The 19,354-nt window shown below is 44.1% G+C and overlaps 1 protein-coding gene across 1 annotated transcript in view; it reads right to left on the bottom strand.

Annotated features, from left to right (window-relative positions):
* LOC126353082 (beta-1,4-glucuronyltransferase 1-like) overlaps window positions 1-19,354 on the bottom strand; it is a 174,560-nt gene that overhangs the window by 80,615 nt on the left and 74,591 nt on the right. The window contains exon 2 of the mRNA XM_050002736.1: window positions 13,502-13,798. Within this exon, the coding sequence (XP_049858693.1) occupies window positions 13,502-13,798 (297 nt within the window). The remainder of the gene's footprint in view (window positions 1-13,501; window positions 13,799-19,354) is intronic.

The following is a 19,354-nucleotide window of genomic DNA, read 5'->3' on the forward strand; positions in this document are numbered from 1 at the left end:
TCACTAGAGAGCTGAAATATCGAAAAAAGCTAAAACTAGACAAGCAGTTTGTGAAGTAACTGTACGTGATGAATTGTTTCACTATTTTCACTATAAAAATCACTTAATAAATTTGAAACAAGTTTTATATCGCAGACTTGTGTAATCTAGCCGTCGAGAGCCCATAAACCGCAAAGACACATGCAAAAGAGAGGCCATTACATACAGTCGCAAGCACAACCGATGTTACTCAGAATTCCTCCACGTCTGACACTACGTTAAGTGCAGAGATACCTACATCATTATTCACAATTCAGGTTAGAAACAAAACTATTTGTGAGACTTTACCGTCCCCAACTAACGGCTTTGCTTCCACTAGAGCTAATAAGTTACTCTACCAAGCAATATTATTTTATGCGATCATGTAGTGCTCTTTTCATGTATCGAGTAACTGAATGCGCGGTACAGATTCACGACTAACTTGCTCCTATTTTCCTCCGTTTCTTTCCATAACTCTTGGTAAACGTTTCGTAACTGAAATCTCAGAAGGAACGGGCAATTTCACAATAGTGGGTATAGTTATTTTTAAAAAGTGTTTTTATAACCGCTTAGTCACTAAATAATTCACAAAAATAACCTACTATAGCCAACACAGAGCCTCCCCATAGACCGTGAGATGCGGCAGTATTCTTCAATGTAATTTGCAACTAACGACACGGGCAACATAAAAAAGAGATCTGATAGTCATACTTATTATCTTCATTATGACGACAATTTTTTCACGAAGAAGGCTGTCAAGACTGCCAAACATTCCGATGACATTGTAGCGCCGTTTAGTTATGAAGAAAACTCGTAAAACATGGCGTTGTTCCCGGGCTTTTTGTCATCATCTTAGTTATAACTTTGTGCGTAACGTTTGTCTCTATTTATGGAAGCTATCAGTCGCTCAAATTTTTCTTCGTTAAATACTTCGTCAAACGAGTGCTCTGAACTGTTAGCGATAGCAGGACTGGCTGTACTGTTTATCCGTATGCCCACAATGGCTACCATGTTGCGACATTATCCGATGTCAAGGATCACCAAGCCGAGCCCCGATGCATGCTGAAGAAAATGAATAACGCAACTTGCTTTATGTAGTAAGAAGGAGCATAGCTTGCATCTTTATGTTACACGTATTTATTACTGCGCAAGACTGTATAGAGACCATAAATGTATATAAACAGGAGAACAAATTTTTAAAGAAGTTTCTTGCCACCTCATAATCACTTTTTCTTACGCCAATATGTGCTAGTTGAAATCCAATCTGCAGTGATAGTATTCGTTTTACTGAGGAAGCTCTATTGTTGCGCCGCGCGGGGTTGCCGCGCCTTACTACGGTTCGTGCGGCTCCCCCCGTAGCATGTTCGAGTCCTCCCTCGGGCAAGGGTCTGTGTGTTGTCCTTAGCGTAAGTTAGTTTAAGTTAGATTAAGTAGTGTGTAAGCCTAGGAACCGATGACCTCAGCAATTTGGACCCAGGTGGACTTACCGCTAATTTCCAATTTTCTTCTATTGTTCTCTAAGGGGTGGGTTTCGATAAATTTTACTGCTTTGATTGTTCATACAAACCATCTTACGTGTATTTTCGTTAGATTAAGTAGTGTGTAAGCCTAGGAACCGATGACCTCAGCAATTTGGACCCAGAGGGACTTACCGCTAATTTCCAATTTTCTTCTATTGTTCTCTAAGGGTTGGGTTTCGATAAATTTTATTGCTTTGATTGTTCATACAAACCATCTTACGTGTATTTTCGTTAGATTAAGTAGTGTGTAAGCTTAGGAACCGATGACCTCAGCAATTTGGACCTAGAGGAACTTACCGCTAATTTCCAATTTTCTTCTATTGTTCTCTAAGGGGTGGGTTTCGATAAATTTTATTGCTTTGATTGTTCATACAAACCATCTTACGTATATTTTCGTCGAAATTTCTCCATGCATTGCATAGTTATTCTAACTAAACTCCCCTTAACCACTCCGATCCTTGCTTCCATCTGTAGGAAAACTAGGAGTGTTCTAGTTCAGTTGTGTTTTTTCCTAGATAGTCATATGAGTCCCATGTTTAACTGAAACTGCTACAGGCGTCACGGAATTAAGTTTACGCGTCACCACTGTCCCACCTCCACAAATAGAAGTATTGGATGAGTCTTATTAAGTCCAATAAGCAATGTGTACCAAGTTTGGAACAAATTGCTCCAGGCCTTCCAGAACTATGAACGTTTCAAGATGAAGCCGCCCGGGATTAGCCGAGCGGCCTGGGGCGCTACAGTCATGGACTGTGCGGCTGGTCCCGACGGAGATTCGAGTCCTACCTCGGGCATGGGTGTGTGTGTTTGTCCTTAGGATAATTTAGGTTATGTATGTGTAAGCTTAGGGACTGATGACCTTAGCAGGTAAGTCCCATAATATTTCACACACATTTGAACATTTTGAACTAATGGGAAATAAAACAGCAGAGGACAATGTTGCGTCACTTTTGGAGGAAACACGACGAAGTTTGCCATAGACGATGTAGGGAAACGTGGGAAACCTACATTTTCATGACAACATGGAGAACAGAGCAGCGGCCCCACAGAATATGCGTCTTACCACTAGGCCACACTGCTCGGCTTCGACCCTCGCTAGACGTATTCAGCTCCCGCAGATGAGATGACGTCACAGATCGTACTAAACGCAGAATTTCTTTAAATCTAAACCTTGGTTCCCGTTTTTTATTCTTCCGAGCATGCTGTGTCGTTGACATGCAGCATCTGTATTTTTCTAGCCATGCCTTATTTCATTATTGTAGTGCAGACAGTTTATTTACTTGGCGTTTCAATAATGCATGGTCGCGCGCGACTGTGTATAGTTGATGCTGTGGATCCTCTCGTGAACTGTGCTGCCAGACTTTCTCACACAGGACTTGCCACATTAGTTCACTGATAAGCCAAACTACTATATCCACTGACCACCGCTAGGTTGGATGCCACCTGGTGACGTTACGGGCACGTGACGCGCTATTAAAAATATCTAAGCGCCGCAGAGACGGATAGGTGATCAACCCATGGAAGATATAGGTGCCAATGTGGAAATCCACTGGGATAAGTCACTTTGTCAATGGACAGATTATTATTATTATGCAAAAAGCCTGTCAACGACTATCCCCAAAACGACGAACCTGGTCGACTGTTTGCATGCCACTGTCGTGAGCGTCTACGGAAAGAGGTAGAAGTACAGTGAAACTGCCAGTAGGAGCTAAATGGTTGGGCGTCCACTGGTCTTCACAAAACGTGGGGTTCGGAGGACTGTCTGTTCTGTAAAGTAGGCTAGATGGTGATCTGTGACATCTCTGCCGAATGAGCACAATGCTGGTACACCGACAAGTGTTTCGGAGCACACAGTTCATCATACATTGTTGAACACCTTTACGTTTTCACATGTTGACCCAACGATATCGTCAGTTACGATTGCAGTTGGCATGGGACCATCGCAATTCGACCGTCGATCAATGGAAACGCGTCGGCTCTTGGGGGTGAATCACATTTTTGATACACTAGATCGAAGGACGCCTCCATTAATGCCGTCACCGAGGTGAGCGACGGCTCAAAACGAGCAGCGTGCATGGTGGGATCAGTATTATGTTACAGATATTCTCCCACTCTTGCATGGGGTATGTGGTTGTAACTGAAGGCACAGTGACAGCTGCGAGCCACCTGCATGGGATATGTGACAGTAATCGAAGACACGCTGACAGCTGCGAACCACCTGCATGGGATATGTGGCAGTAATCGAAGACACGCTGACAAATTCGAACCACCTGCATGGGATATGTGGTGGCAATCGAAGACACGCTGACAGCTGCGAACCACCTGCGTCCCTTCACTCTTGACGCTTTCCCCGACAGCAATGTCATCATTCAGCAGTATAGTTATCTGTGTCTCAGAGCTAAAACTGTGCTACAGTTGTTGGAGAAGCGTTATGGTGCACTCACGTTGATGTCTCGGAGACCAAATTCCCCTGATGCAAATCCAATTGAATCCATATGGGTCGTTATCCAGCGCCATCACGGTGCACGCAAAACAGCCGCCATTATTTACGTGAATTACAGGACCTGTGGCACTTTATTTTACAGGTACATCTTGTTCACACAAACTTTTACACTTCACTATTACCGTCCTTAGATCTGTTACAAACAAAAATAGGGTGTAATCAAATTTTTTCAAATGTGTGTGAAATCTTATGGGACTTAAATTCTAAGGTCATCAATCCCTAAGCTTACACGCTACTTAACCTAAATTACCCTAAGGACAAACACACACACTCACGGCCGAGGGATGACTCGAACCTCCGCCGGGACCAGCCGCACAGTCCATGATTGCAGCGTCTGAGACCGATCGGCTAATCCCGCGCGGCGGGTGTATTTAACTAGTTCAATTTGCTGAACCTAAATCTATAATAGGTCTAGTGCTGCATAAGAAAAATTCAAATTGTGATGTAGGTATCAACTTGAAATTATACATGTAGGTCCAGAGTGTGTGCTAGTGATGGTCAGGGTGAGTCTGCTACTTATACAAGAAACTGAGACCAGCAGAGGGCACTATAGCTAGGGCACATGAGTAACCAGTACTGTAAATGTAATGGTTAAAATGCAGTATGCGTAATCATTCGCTAAAATACTTAAAATGGCAAAATGACCGTAGTGATACACTATACGTCGAATTAGATCCATACTTAAAATCCACATAAGGCGTGCAAATAGTAATTTTGGGAAGCTCCTAGTGTGTGTGTGAATTCCTAAGGGACCAAACTGCTGAGGTCATCGGTCCCTAGATTTAAACTAACTAATGCTAAGAACAACACACACACCCGTGCCCGAGGGTCGTCTCGAACCTCCGGCGGGAGGGGCCGCGCAATCCGTGACATGGCGCCTCAAACTGCGCGGCCACTCCGCGCGGCGAAGCTCCTATAAAACGAAATCGATCAGCATGACAGAATAATTAAACTGTAACAGTAAGTGTAAGGTAATTAACGAAACAGTAACTACTAATTAAAAGTCGGCAGTCGACAGTACACCCGGAGTGGGATCTCAATGGCGCCGCCTCGTGGCTTCTCTGTGTGACGTTCTTGGTTTCTTGTGGCGGAACTTGCGGAGGGGCTCCAATGTCATTGTCATCACTGCCGTCGGATCTCTGGCGGTTGTCTAATTGCGCTTTTATTTTACTTTAAGAGTGTGCTATTCTACTTTTTTGCGATTAGGATTCTTTGGCACTTTATAACAGTTGTTGGCTGTATGGTCCTTGTAACCCAAAGTAAAGAAATAAAAAAAGAAAGACTTGCTGAGGAAGGCCCAGCCTCGTCGTCGCTGGCGGCGGCGCACACGGCCGGCCGCACGTAACCGGAGGGTCGCTCGACGCAGCTCAAATTAGTAGGTTTCTGAATACACCGGAATAAGCTTTCAATTAAACTCATTGTGTTCATTTAGCAGTAGTTCCTGTTGACGTTTTCTGTGTCCATAAATCTCAATTTCCTCGAGTAGATTCAGTAATTGTCCCTTTCATATTATGCTCCATGTTTCTAATCGGATGTTTTTCTTTGAAAGTGCACCGAAAGCGCTCTTATTTTGGTTATACATAATGCTCTCTACAACGAGTCGAAGTTCCTTTTCATCTGACCGATATAAAACTTGTCACAGTCTTGACAGTTGATGTTATAGACACCAGATTCTAAATATGTGTTGCCGATGTTGCCAACTTTGTGGCGAAGTCTAGAACCAATTGAACTTTCGTTAAAAATTCAAATTTTACTTTCGTTTTTCTGAATGCTTGTATGACATAGCAACAAACTTATTGCCCTTTCGTTATGTTGTCTTCTTCTTGTCACGGATCATAAAGGTTCATTACATCACGGTCCTTATACCTGGCCCTAACCGCCGTCTGCTTCACGTCTGCTGTGCAGCGAGCTACCTTAATTTAAGTATTAACTGTATTTTTCTTACTTGTCACTTCTTCCTCTGCGTGTTTTTGCTTTTAGGAAGCTTTAATAGTCGAGTGCTATTAAGTGTTCCATAGATTTCGTGTTTGTTTTGAATACAGTCAGAGAGAGTCCCTTTAGTCAGCCATAGTGCTAGTAGTGCTAGTGTTTGTTTTGAATACAGTCCAGAGACAGGTAGTGCTATTTTCCTTGTTTTCTACAAGAAGTGGTTAGCAATCACAGTTTAGTCAATAATCAACCGCCTTTAGTGAATTAGCAGTCTATTTAAAAGTTTATTAACACTCTATAGTAAATTGATTTCTTAGGATGGATAGGATGTGTGGCTGCTGTGTACGGACGCAGGAGGAGCTGGCCACTGTTCGCGAACAGCTGAGCGTGTTGATGGCCGCGGTCAGCCGTCTTCAGGCTGCTGCCACGGAGTGTAGCGGCAGTGGGGAGTCTGGTGCGTCGCAAGGTACACCCCAGGTGTTACATGCTTCACCCACTGTCTCTGCTGTCGAGACATCTTCGTCGGTACAGGGCGCGGTTGGGCCACCCTCTCCCCAAGGGGAGTGGCGGGTTCAGCGGCGTTGGCGGCGCACGAGGCGGAGGGTCAATGTGGAGGCTAGCCGTGTGTCATCGCCCGCTCTGCCTGTGAGTGGACATGTGGCTGCTCCTTCAGCAAGGTCCGAGAAGGCACACGGGGGGAGGGGTTTATTAGTTATTGGGAGCTTCAACGTTAGGCGGGTGATGGAGCCCCTTAGCGAAATACCGGAAAGGTCGGGGAAGAAGGCCAGTGTTCACACTGTCTGCTTGCCGGGGGGTCTCATCCGAGATGTGGAGGAGGCCCTACCGGCGGCGATAGAGAGCACTGGGTGCACCCGACTGCAAATTGTTGCTCATGTCGGCACCAATGACTCCTGCCGTCTGGGTTCAGAGGTCATCCTCAGTTCGTACAGGCGGTTGGCGGAGTTGGTGAAGGCGGAAAGCCTCGCTCGCGGGGTGGAATCAGAACTAACAATTTGTAGTATCGTTCCCAGAACCAATCGCGGTCCTCTGGTTTGGAGCCGAGTGGAAGGCTTAAACCAGAGGCTCAGACGATTCTGCGGAGAGCTGGGGTGCAAATTTCTCGACCTCCGCTATCGGGTGGAGAAATGTAGGGTCCCCCTGAATAGGTCAGGCGTGCACTACACGCCGGAAGCGGCTACGAGGGTAGCGGAGTACGTGTGGAGTGCACATGGGGCTTTTTTAGGTTAGAGAATTCCCTCCCTAGGCCCGACAAGACGCCTCCTGAGACGCGGCAAGGCAGGAGTAGGCAAAATGCAACAAGGAATAACAATATTAATGTGCTAATAGTAAACTGCAGGAGCGTCTATAGAAATGTCCCAGAACTGCTCTCATTAATAAACGGTCACAACGCCCATATAGTACTAGGAACAGAAAGTTGGCTGAAACCAGACGTAAACAGCAATGAAATCCTAAACTCTGATTGGAATGTATACCGCAGAGATAGGCTGGACAGTGAAGGGGGAGGCGTGTTTATAGCGATAAGAAGTGCAATAGTATCGAAGGAAATTGACGGAGATTCGAATTGTGAAATGATTTGGGTGAAGGTCACGGTTAAAGCAGGCTCAGACATGGTAATTGGATGTCTCTATAGGCCCCCGGGCTCAGCAGCTGTTGTGGCTCAGCACCTGAAGAATAATTTGGGAAATATTTCTAGTAGATTTTCCCACCATGTTATAGTTCTGGGTGGAGATTTTAATTTGCCGGATATAGACTGGGAGACTCAAACGTTCATAACGGGTGGCAGGGACAAAGAATCCAGTGAAATATTTTTAAGTGCTTTATCTGAAAACTACCTTGAGCAGTTAAACAGAAAACCGACACGTGGCGATAACATATTAGACCTTCTGGTGACAAACAGACCCGAACTATTTGAATCAGTTAATGCAGAACAGGGAATCAGCGATCATAAAGCGGTTACTGCATCGATGATTTCAGCCGTAAATAGAAATATTAAAAAAGGTATGAAGATTTTTCTGTTTAGCAAAAGTGACAAAAAGCAGATTACAGAGTACCTGACGGCTCAACACAAAAGTTTTGTCTCAAGTGCAGATAGTGTTGAGGATCAGTGGACGAAGTTCAAAACCATGGTACAATATGCGTTAGATGAGTATGTGCCAAGCAAGATCGTAAGAGATGGGAAAGAGCCACCGTGGTACAACAACCGAGTTAGAAAACTGCTGCGGAAGCAAAGGGAACTTCACAGCAAACATAAACATAGCCAAAGCCTTGCAGACAAACAAAAATTACGCGAAGCGAAATGCAGTGTGAGGAGGGCTATGCGAGAGGCTTTCAATGAATTCGAAAGTAAAGTTCTATGTACTGACTTGGCAGAAAATCCTAAGAAATTTTGGTCCTATGTCAAAGCGGTAGGTGGATCAAAACAAAATGTCTAGACACTCTGTGACCAAAATGGTACTGAAACAGAGGATGACAGACTAAAGGCCGAGTTACTAAATGTCTTCTTCCTAAGCTGTTTCACAGAGGAAGACTGCACTGTGCTTCCTTCTCTAGATTGTCGCACAGTTGACAAAATGGTAGATATCGAAGTAGACGACAGAGGGATAGAGAAACAATTAAAATCGCTCAAAAGAGGAAAGGCCGCTGGTCCTGATGGAATACCAGTTCGATTTTACACAGAGTACGCGAAGGAACTTGCCCCCCTTCTTGCAGCGGTGTACCGTAGGTCTCTAGAAGAGCGAAGCGTTCCAAAGGATTGGAAAAGGGCACAGGTCATCCCCGTTTTCAAGAAGGGACGTCGAACAGATGTGCAGAACTATAGACCTATATCTCTAACATCGATCAATTGTAGAATTTTGGAACACGTATTATGTTCGAGCATAATGTCTTTTCTGGAGACTAGAAATCTACTCTGTAGGAATCAGCATGGGTTTCGAAAAAGACGGTCGTGTGAAACCCAGCTGGCACTATTCGTCCACGAGACTCAGAGGGCCTTAGACACGGGTTCACAGGTAGATACCGTGTTTCTTGACTTCCGCAAGGCGTTTGACACAGTTCCCCACAGTCGTTTAATGAACAAAGTAAGAGCATACGGACTATCAGATCAGTTATGTGATTGGATTGAGGAGTTTCTAGATAACAGAACGCAGCATGTCATTCTCAATGGAGAGAAGTCTTCCGAAGTAAGAGTGATTTCAGGTGTGCCGCAGGGGAGTGTCATAGGACCGTTGCTATTCACAATATACATAAATGACCTGGTGGATGACATCGGAAGTTCACTGAGGCTTTTTGCAGATGATGCTGTGGTGTATCGAGAGGTTGCAACAATGGAAAATTGTACTGAAATGCAGGAGGATCTGCAGTGAATTGACGCATGGTGCACGGAATGGCAATTGAATCTCAATGTAGCGAAGTGTAATGTGATGCGAATACATAGAAAGATAGGTCCCTTATCATTTAGCTACAAAATAGCGGGTCAGCAACTGGAAGCAGTTAATTCCATAAATTATCTGGGAGTACTCATTAGGAGTGATTTAAAATGGAATGATCATATAAAGTTGATCGTCGGTAAAGCAGATGCCAGACTGAGATTCATTGGAAGAATCCTAAGGAAATGCAATCCGACAACAAAGGAAGTAGGTTACAGTACGCTTGTTCGCCCAATGCTTGAATACTGCTCAGCAGTGTGGGATCCGCACCAGGTAGGGCTGATAGAATAGATAGAGAAGATCCAACGGAGAGCAGCGCGCTTCGTTACAGGATCATTTAGTAATTGCGAAAGCGTTACGGAGATGATAGATAAACTCCAGTGGAAGACTCCGCAGGAGAGACGCTCAGTACCTCGGTACGGGCTTTTGTTAAAGTTTCGAGAAGATACCTTCACCGAAGAGTCAAGCAGTATATTGCTCCCTCCTACGTATATCTCGCGAAGAGACCATGAGGATAAAATCAGAGAGATTAGAGCCCTCACAGAAGCATACCGACAATCCTTCTTTCCACGTACAATACGAGACTGGAATAGAAGGGAGAACCGATAGAGGTACTCAGGGTACCCTCCGCCACACACCGTCAGGTGGCTTGCGGAGTATGGATGTAGATGTAGATGTAGATGTAGATGCCTCGGCTGCTCGTCTGATCACATTTAATTCTTCCACTACGTCGTTAGGGGTGAGTGGTAGTTTTAGCATCCTGTTGATCATATGGCTCTCAAGTATGCCCTTTTATTTTTCTTATGGTGACAGGATTTTACATTTACAATCGTGTCAGTAGCGGTCGTCTTCCTAAAAAATGCTAATCTTATGCCTTCCATCCCTTTTAGTTAACCTAAAATCCCAAAACCTTGTACTTCTTTCTTCTTCCAGTTCCACTGTGAACTTAATTTTTTCGTGCACCCCACCCATTCTTTCTGCTACCTCGCATGTTTCACTTTCGTCACCTTTTTACTGTAGCATGGTGTCGTCTACATAACGTCTGTGATACACGGTTTTTTCGCAGACGTCAGGAATTTGCTCAAAACACTTATTTTATAGCTCATTTACAAATATCTCAGCTATGGCACCCGAATAACCGTTGCCCTTTGCGAGTCTGTTATTTTGATAAAAAATGTTATTGTTAAACTGAAGCTAATTAAATGACAACACAAGTTCTAACATTTTCCAAGAGTTCTGCTATTTCGCCTTGTCTAACCTTTTTGTATATTAGCAATTTCTTCTTTATAATCTCCAGATGGAACTGGTAAATGCTTAATATCATTCGTAAATTCGTAACTATTTTTGACACTGAATGACTTTTTATAAGTATATGCTGCTTTCAGTTTTTTGTTGCATTCCCGGTTCAGTTTGTAATTTGGACATGACATATTGTTAATAATCGGCGTAATCGGTTCACCCTCTTGCGTAATTAAATTTGCAAACGAAGCAAATGAATGGACGGATTCACCATTTTTAATCTACGTTTCTCTTTCTCATCTGGAAGCAAAAAGATACTGTTTTAAATTGTTTTCCTTATGTCTGATTGCAATTTGTTCACAGGATTTCTCTTGACTTCGACTACGTTATTATCTGCAAGTTTTTTGGTCAGCGTTGTCGTTGGTCACACCACTATTGGCGCAACCTCTTTGCAGCTGCATCAAGGGTCGCAGAATCGAATCTCACTCGTACTACCGATTTTCAGTCCTCGTTGTAACCTGGTCTTCTCCTCTCAGCGATGGCACAAGTCTGCAGAAATGACAGGTAATTGCGATTCTCCTTTTCCCATTAGATAACCGGTGTAGGTTAGTGACATGCAAGTCGCCAAAGTAGCATCGAATTGAATCACTTGCACCTGGCCTTGAGCCACACGGAATTATTATTATTATTATCATTAAGGGAAACTGTAACAATGATTGCCATGATAACCGTCTGTGGTACTCCAGGAGTCTTAGCACTGTCCGTGTGGATGCTTGTCTTGCAGCATAGAAAGCCATTTCCAGCTCATGCTGCATGCCATGACTATACAATACGTCATACAGGAGCAAATAATATGCCTTTCCTCACAAGCGCTAATCACGTGGAGCCGCTACGATCATGCAAGGCGTCGTGTACGACCCTCCAGAACTCATCGATTCCATATGTGTCTGACATTCCATGGTTTTCAGATAAATGGGAGCAGTCATATCGCAGAATGATAATCTGCAGCCTCAATACGTTAAAATACTGCCGTTGTTGAATTCCGACACATGCTGATAGATTTTTCTACTGCTTACACGAGGCGTAATACGAGCTTCTGACGAACAATGGATATTCAAATGCGATTTCTGGATAAAAAAACTAGCTGTATAATCCTTCCTTACATACACCATGTACATTTAGTTATTCCTGCTGCTCTGTGTGATTGCAGTGAAAAAGGAAAAGGAAATCGCAACACCAAAAAGGAGTCATGGGACATAAACGAAAGTTGGTAAGCGTGTTTCTACATCTGAAACATGATGTCTATTCAGATTGCAGGCCATCTCTTAAGAGAAGTCATTAGTAGCGGACCTATGAATATGCAAAACAAGTTTGCTTTGAATGCTCGCCGTAACGGCTCTGAGGGTTAGTTGTCTTAGAGATTGGACGTGGTGAGTTTATGTCAATCAAGAATGTCTTTAAGGCGACAAAGACGCCATTTTCAGCGCCTCAGTGAGTTTGAACGAGATCCTGTAACAGTGTTATGAGAAACTGTAAGACCCTTCTGCGATACTGCAGCAAGACTTGGTAAGAATGTAGCCAATCTACATGGCTGCTGGCAGCGGTGGTCAAAAGACTGGACGGTTGTAAGTTGTAAGAAGACTTGTCTCCGGAGGGTCACGTCACACTACCGACAGGAAAGACAGTCGTGTTCGGCGTGTGGTTCTGGCGCATCGTACTGCATCTGCAGCGCTGATTTGAGCAGTAGTTGGCACCACAGTAAGACAGTAAACTATTACAAATCATTTACTATAAGGACAGCTCCGAGCCAGATGCCCTGCAGCGTGCATTCCACTGACCAGAAACCACCGCCATTTGCTACTTCGATAGCGTCAAGCAACAGCTCGTTGGAAGGCACGGTGGAGGTCTGTTGAGTTTGCTAATGAAATCTGGTTCTGCCTCAGTGCCAGTGGTGGCCGTTTGTTGGTTAGAAGTAGGCCAGTTGAGGTGGCAGCCAGCCTGTCTGAGTGCTAGGCGCGCTAGACCTACATCTGGAGTTACGGTCTGGGGCGCAATTTCGTATGACAGCAGTAACGCTCTCTTGGTTGTCACACATAGCCTCATTTGAAATTTATACAATCTGCTGACTCTACCTGTCGTGCTGCCACACACGAACAGCATTTCATGGAGTGTTTTTCAACAAATAATTCTCGCCCACTTACTGCAGATGTAATCCAACATGCTCTATAGAGTAATCCAACATGCTCTATAGAGTAATCCAACATGCTCTATAGAGTAATCCAACATGCTCTATAGAGTGCCGACATGTTGGGTGCGCATGCTAGATCACCATATCTGTCTCCAATCTGGGGCATAATCGGACGACAACTTCAGCGTCATCCACAAACAGCATTAAGCGGTCCTGTACTGACCGATCAAGTGCAACCCTCATGGACTACATCCCACAAACTGACAACCGGCACCTGTACAACACAACGTATGCACGTCTGCATACTCACATTCAACGTTCTAGCAGTACACGGCATTTCACATTTGCAATGGCTTATCTCGCTCTTACATTAACCTGTGATCTTGCAATGTTAATCATTTAACTATGTTACTTAGACAAACGTAATTCCGAAATTCCGTTACTCTACGTTAATTAATTTTCGGTTTGCGATTTTTTTCGTCGGTGTAGTAGACTTCATGCTAATTTGAGGTATGTTACATGTCGCCTTCGTGGTGTTTCAGGTTTAATGGCCAGAAGTAAAGCCCGCACGTTTGCAGATATGAAGTTAGTGCATAAATGTTTCTGAGTAGTTTTTGTTCTTATTGGCAGAGGCGCCAGAAATGACTTACTTACTTACCCTACTTCGCACGTGTTGCCTACAGCGCCTGAGGAACGTGACGTAGGCGAGCAGCAGGTGGACGTCTTCCCCGGCGGCGAAGAGCGCGACGGAGAGGGGCCCACTCCAGAAGCGGGCCTGGCGCCCCACGTGGTGCACGTGCGACAGCGACGCGTGCAGCGCCAGGCACGTGGCCCAGTCCCCCGCTGACGCAGCCAGCTGCTGCCAGCCGTCGCCCACCGACACGAACTGCCGCACGCGGTACTTCTGAGAGGCGTCCATCACCGACAGTGACGTCAACACCAGTGCGGGCGCTTCCTGAAAAGCACCTTGGTAATGAGTATATCTTCGCAAGCAGATGCAGGCGGGCGTAATCTCCATCGACGGCATCTTAGTGCCCATTAACACGTTCCTTAAAGCGCACAACAAAATCGCGAGTGTCTAGACTTGTCACAAAGTGCACATCAGATGTCAGTCTGCATGTGTAGAGAAAAAGCTGTCACGGCGTCCAGTGCAAAGAGAAAAGCAGCAAGTCTTACTTCCTCTATAGTCACTGCGTTATATGCGGTAGCAGTGAAAAACACAAAAAGAAAAAAATGGTCACTGCCAATGAAATAGAGTGAAATCTTCCCGTCTCCTCTTTATCTCTTTTGTGTTACGCAACCTTCCCTTCTACAGTAACCTATGAAACCTTCCCTTAGGATTTCTATCTCTTGCTTAATAATAACAAATGAAATCTTCCCTTTGAAATTTATTCTCTTTCTCAATCTTCCCATACAAATTTAATTGTTGCTTATTAAAGTGATTTTCTGATTATTTCGACGAAACATAGAATGTGTCGTCGTCGTGGCCTTCAGTCGTTATCTGCAATAACCCAAAACTGTTCCTTACCTTTTTTACTGTTGCTGGATCGCCATCTGACTGCTACATCGAACTGTGACATGAATATACTTTGTTTTACTATACTTTGTTAGCTGCTGGTGGGCTGTCATAATAAGTGGCTGTATTTATTACCAAAGCTGACGTTATTATTTAATAGCAAAGCTGACGTTTTTCTTTAATTAATTTGAGTGACGCTACGTAATTCATAGTTAAACTTTTTCCTGACAACAATAAAATTTTGCAAAGTTTTACGTTGACGGTTTTTGGGATGGATTATAATCAGTAATGCAATATTGCTGGCAAAACTTAATTATATTCTGAATGAAATGATTTTACAAACGTTCAAATGAGACTTACTGGTGCAGACAATCCCTGCTACCATTACAAAATGCATCTATGTGCGGTCTTTCCTGCTGTTTTCTTAAAATGTATCCATACGCGGTCTCTCCCGCCCTTTTTAAAATTATATCAATCTGCGGTCTCTCCTGCCAACAATATTTTGGTGCAGGCATTCCTTGCTACCACAATTATTTCCAACATGACAAATAATAATTATTCCTACTTAATCCTATTAATAAAATATAAACATCTTTCATAAATTGTGGTTTGACGTTAGACAATAATAATATACACGTCTTACAACTGGATGAGCAGTTAGACAACAAATATCCGTCTCGAAATTAACTAACGATGAGCGAGGATAATTATCGATTAGTACAAGACTCTGTGCAGCAGAAATTAATGGAAACACTTTCCCGAGAAGGTACCGGCTATTCTATGGTTCCACGCTACTGGTATCCTGAAGTCTGCGAAAAAACTTTATTTTTGCTACATAAACATCGTCACTGCCAGCAACACTTCTCTTTGAGATCTCAATGACACGTCTCTCTCGGTAGTAAGGTGAAAGCAGAATTTTTCTTTTCTTTTTAAATTCTTCCACTGGTGTCTTTCAAATACTCGGCAGTACTCGTGAAGCATTGTATACCCTTTCATGCATGGTTATAGAATAGCCTTCGATTCTGTGATATATGCGGCAGCAGGCTGGGGGAAATGAATTTATGCAGTCTGCGAAACTCCGCACACACTTTCTTGCTAAAGGGAATCTGTAACTCAGCACTGAAGGGCTCACATAAGTGTAGCAACCTCACTAGAAGGAGGCAATGACTTGTGCAGTTTTCTTTTTAAGGACGTCATCTACTATGTTTGGCTTATACTCATTGTTAACTGCTAAAAAAATTACTAAATGGTTCAAATGGCTCTGAGCACTATGGGACTTAACATCTTAGGTCACCAGTTCCCTAGAACGTAGAACTACTTAAACCTAACTAACCTAAGGACATCACACACATCCATGCCCGAGGCAGGATTCGAACCTGCGACCGTAGCAGTCCTGCGGTTCCGGACTGCACCGCCACAACCGCACGGCCACCGCGGCCGGCAAAAGAATTTCTACGCTAGGCACTTCTGTCATCGAGTCTAACTCAAAAAAATATTTCTCTATTCCTGATCAGATCCAACGCATTCTTCGAAAGAAATACAACTGCAACGTTGCTGTTTCTACTAATAACAATTTGAAAAAAAAAAAACTTCATACATAATTTACATTCTATTCGTTCCCCCTAGAAAATTCTGGTGTCTACAAAATTGTCTGCGATATAGGACAAACTGGACGTGCCTTCACTACCAGATATAAATAACACTTGCTAAGAAAAAATGGCACTAGCCCCCAAAATTCATCTTTTGCCTACCATCTTCTAATTACAGGTCATTCACCTAAAGCCATCTGCGATAGCAACATTTTGCGCACCGGAAAGAAAGGGCGTGGACTAGACATTCTAGAAGAAAGAGAGATTATCAAGCATGTAGCTCGAAAGGATAGCCTCATCCTTAACGAACAGCTACAGCTATGTAACAAACATTTTTTCAACGGTGTAAAGCCGTTACTCGATATGTGACTTCGGGTCTCCTTGTGCAGGTTGCCGAAATGTTCTTTTCCTTCTAAGGTAGTCCTATGTTTTCTAATTATCAAATGTTTCTTGGCTGTATTTCACGTCATATTGCTTTCTAAGAGTTGTCATTCAGTCCTATCGACATTTTCATAATGAGACTTTCATGTTTTACCTTACTGTTATAAGCTTTGATGTTGACAAAATGTTATGTTGTACGCTGCTGTCAAACAAACATTGCTTTCCATTATGTACCAAATACTGTTTATTTATAATCATTTCTGCCTATATTTCAATGTGAAGTCGCCTAATTGTATCTGCGGCTACTAGATGGCACGCTCGTTGCAGTGCCATGTTCACCTGGCCGCATTTGTTAACGCGGGCACCGCAGTCCGTTTACAACATGCACCACGCAAGTAACGAGCAGCCCTTAGTGGCCTCGCCATCACAGTTTTTTTATCTTAAATATCTTTGTGACTAATATCCTTTTGGCATATTTATTATTTTATAAATGACATATAAGCAGTGCCAGTCTTTCACGATAATTCCGTACTTATAGCTTGTATCATACGTTTTTAGTCAGAATTCTGTGACCATGTTATAGACCATTCTTTGGTGTAAATTCTGAGGAAGACACTCTTAGCAGTGTCGAAACTCGGTTATTTCGTTAAAAATTAGTGACCGAGGGCTGTTTTCTTTTAGTTATTGTTTGTTTGTTTATTGTACGGAGGGATTTCAAAAAGTAACTTACACATTATTTCGAAAGGCCAAGCAACTTTTACTGAAAGCTGCACTACACTTCGGAGTGACACAGATACATTATAGTATTTTTCAACATAGAAGTAAAGTTTCGAAACAACGCTCAGAACACTATACTATACCAGTCGTTCAGTTCCGCGGCGATAGAAACCTGCTCCTTGGTCATGGGGCAATTCGAAAACCGCTGTGTGAACGTCCTCATCGAAAAATCTGCGACAGCTTTCAGTCAGTAACTGGACTGCTCGACATCGTCGCCTGTAACCAATGTCGATGATCTTGCTTCCCATTCCGGATCACTCATGTCTTTGCGGCCTTGATAATATTGTTGGCACCATTCCACAGTGGCTAGAAGCCGCGTTGCATTTGGTCCATATATCGCCAGAATTTCAAGGTGAATCTGTGTGCAGTGTAAAGGTCTTGTCCACATGAATAGTACTACCTAGCATACTACAGCTTTGGAGCACTTTTCACGTCGTCACGGCATTTCACCCCCCGACGCTGATGCATCTGTTGTCCATAACGCAGCAGAACTGGGCGTGCAGGAAACGCAGTATGTGAACTCTCGTCTGACAAAACGCCACTCTTGTTCCACAATGGGCTTAGCGTGGGCTGATATGTGTTTTTTGAGGTGCTTCTATGTCGAAGCGAGTCACTTACACCGAGGTGACAAAAGTCATGGAATACCTCCTAACAGCGTGGTGGATCTCCTTTTCCTCGGCGTAGTGTAGCAGCCGGACGGTGTGGCCGAACTGTTCTAGGCGCTACAGTCTGGAAGCGCGCGACCGCTACGGTCGCAGATTCGAATCCTGCCTCGGGCATGGATGTGTGTGATGTCCTTGGGTTAGTTAGGTTTAAGTAGTTCTAAGTTCTAGGGGACTGATGACCACAGAAGTTAAGACCCATAGTGCTCAGAGCCATTTTCTTTAATGACGTTCATGTATCATACACCCGTTACGGCGCCTTCCATGACCACCAGCGGTGTACGTCGGCCCCACACAATGCCACCCCAAAACAGCAGGGAATCTCCCATTGCTGCACTCGCTGGACAGCGTGTCTAAGACGTTCAGCCTGACCGGGTTGCCTCCAAACACGTCTCCGACGATTGTCTGGTTAAAGGCATTTGCGATACTCATCGGTGAAGAGTATGTGATACAAATCCTGAGCGGTCCATTCGGCATGTTGTTGGATCCATCCGTACCGCGCTGCATGGTGTCGTGGTTGCAAAAATGGACCCCTCCATGGACATCGGGAGTGAAGTTGCGCATAATGCAGCCTACTTCGTACAGTTTGAGTTGTAACGCGACATCCTGTGGCTACACGAAAAGCATTATTCAACATGGTGCGTTGCTGTCAGGGCTCCTCCGAGCCATAATCCGTAGTTAGCGGTCATCCACTGCAGTAATAGCCCTTGGGCGGCCTGAGCGAGACATATCATCGACGGTTCCTGTCTGTATCTCATCCATGTCCGAACATCGCTTTGGTTGACTCCGAGACGCCTGGACACTTCCCTTGTTGAGAGCCCTTCCTGGCACAATGTAACAATCCGGACGCGTTCGAACCGCGGTATTGACCGTCTAGGCATAGTTGAAGTATAGACAACAAGAGCCGTGTACCTCCTTCCTGGTGGAATGACTGGAACTGATCGGCTGTCGGACCCTCTCCGTCTAATAGGCGCTGCTGATGCATGGTTGTTCACATCTTTGGGCGAGTTTAGTGACATCTCTGAACTGTCTAAGGGACTGTCTCTGTGATATAATATCCATAGTCAACGCCTATCTTCAGGAGTTCAGGGTGATGGAAAACTTTTTTTGATGTGTGTATAACGTACATATGTTAATTTCTTAGAATTTGAGATGTAAGTGATGCTTAGTAATATGCGTCAGCCCTCTTCCAGGCACTTAAATCTGACTTTCAGAGTATCCATGTGGCTGTAGCATTTAACGAGAAACAGCTCATGAGGCTAGTGTTGAGCTATCACGATAGAACAGTATTCCCGACGACGTCATACTCATTAACCAATAACAGCGTGACACACGGGAATGGCCTACCTGTTGCCTTGGTACGTCCCACATTGATTTCTGCGGTTATTTCACGCAGCGTTGATTGTTTCTTAGCACTGATAACTCTATGTAAACGCCGCTGCTCTCAGTCGTTAAGTGAAGGCCGTCGGCCACTGCGTTGTCCGTGGTGAGAGGTAATGCCTGAAATTTTGTATTCTCAGCACACTCTTGACACTGTGGATTTCGGAGCGTTGAAATCCCTAACGACTTCCGAAATGGGATGTTCC

This window comes from Schistocerca gregaria, chromosome 1, assembly GCF_023897955.1.
Source record: "Schistocerca gregaria isolate iqSchGreg1 chromosome 1, iqSchGreg1.2, whole genome shotgun sequence".
Taxonomy (NCBI): domain Eukaryota; kingdom Metazoa; phylum Arthropoda; class Insecta; order Orthoptera; family Acrididae; genus Schistocerca; species Schistocerca gregaria.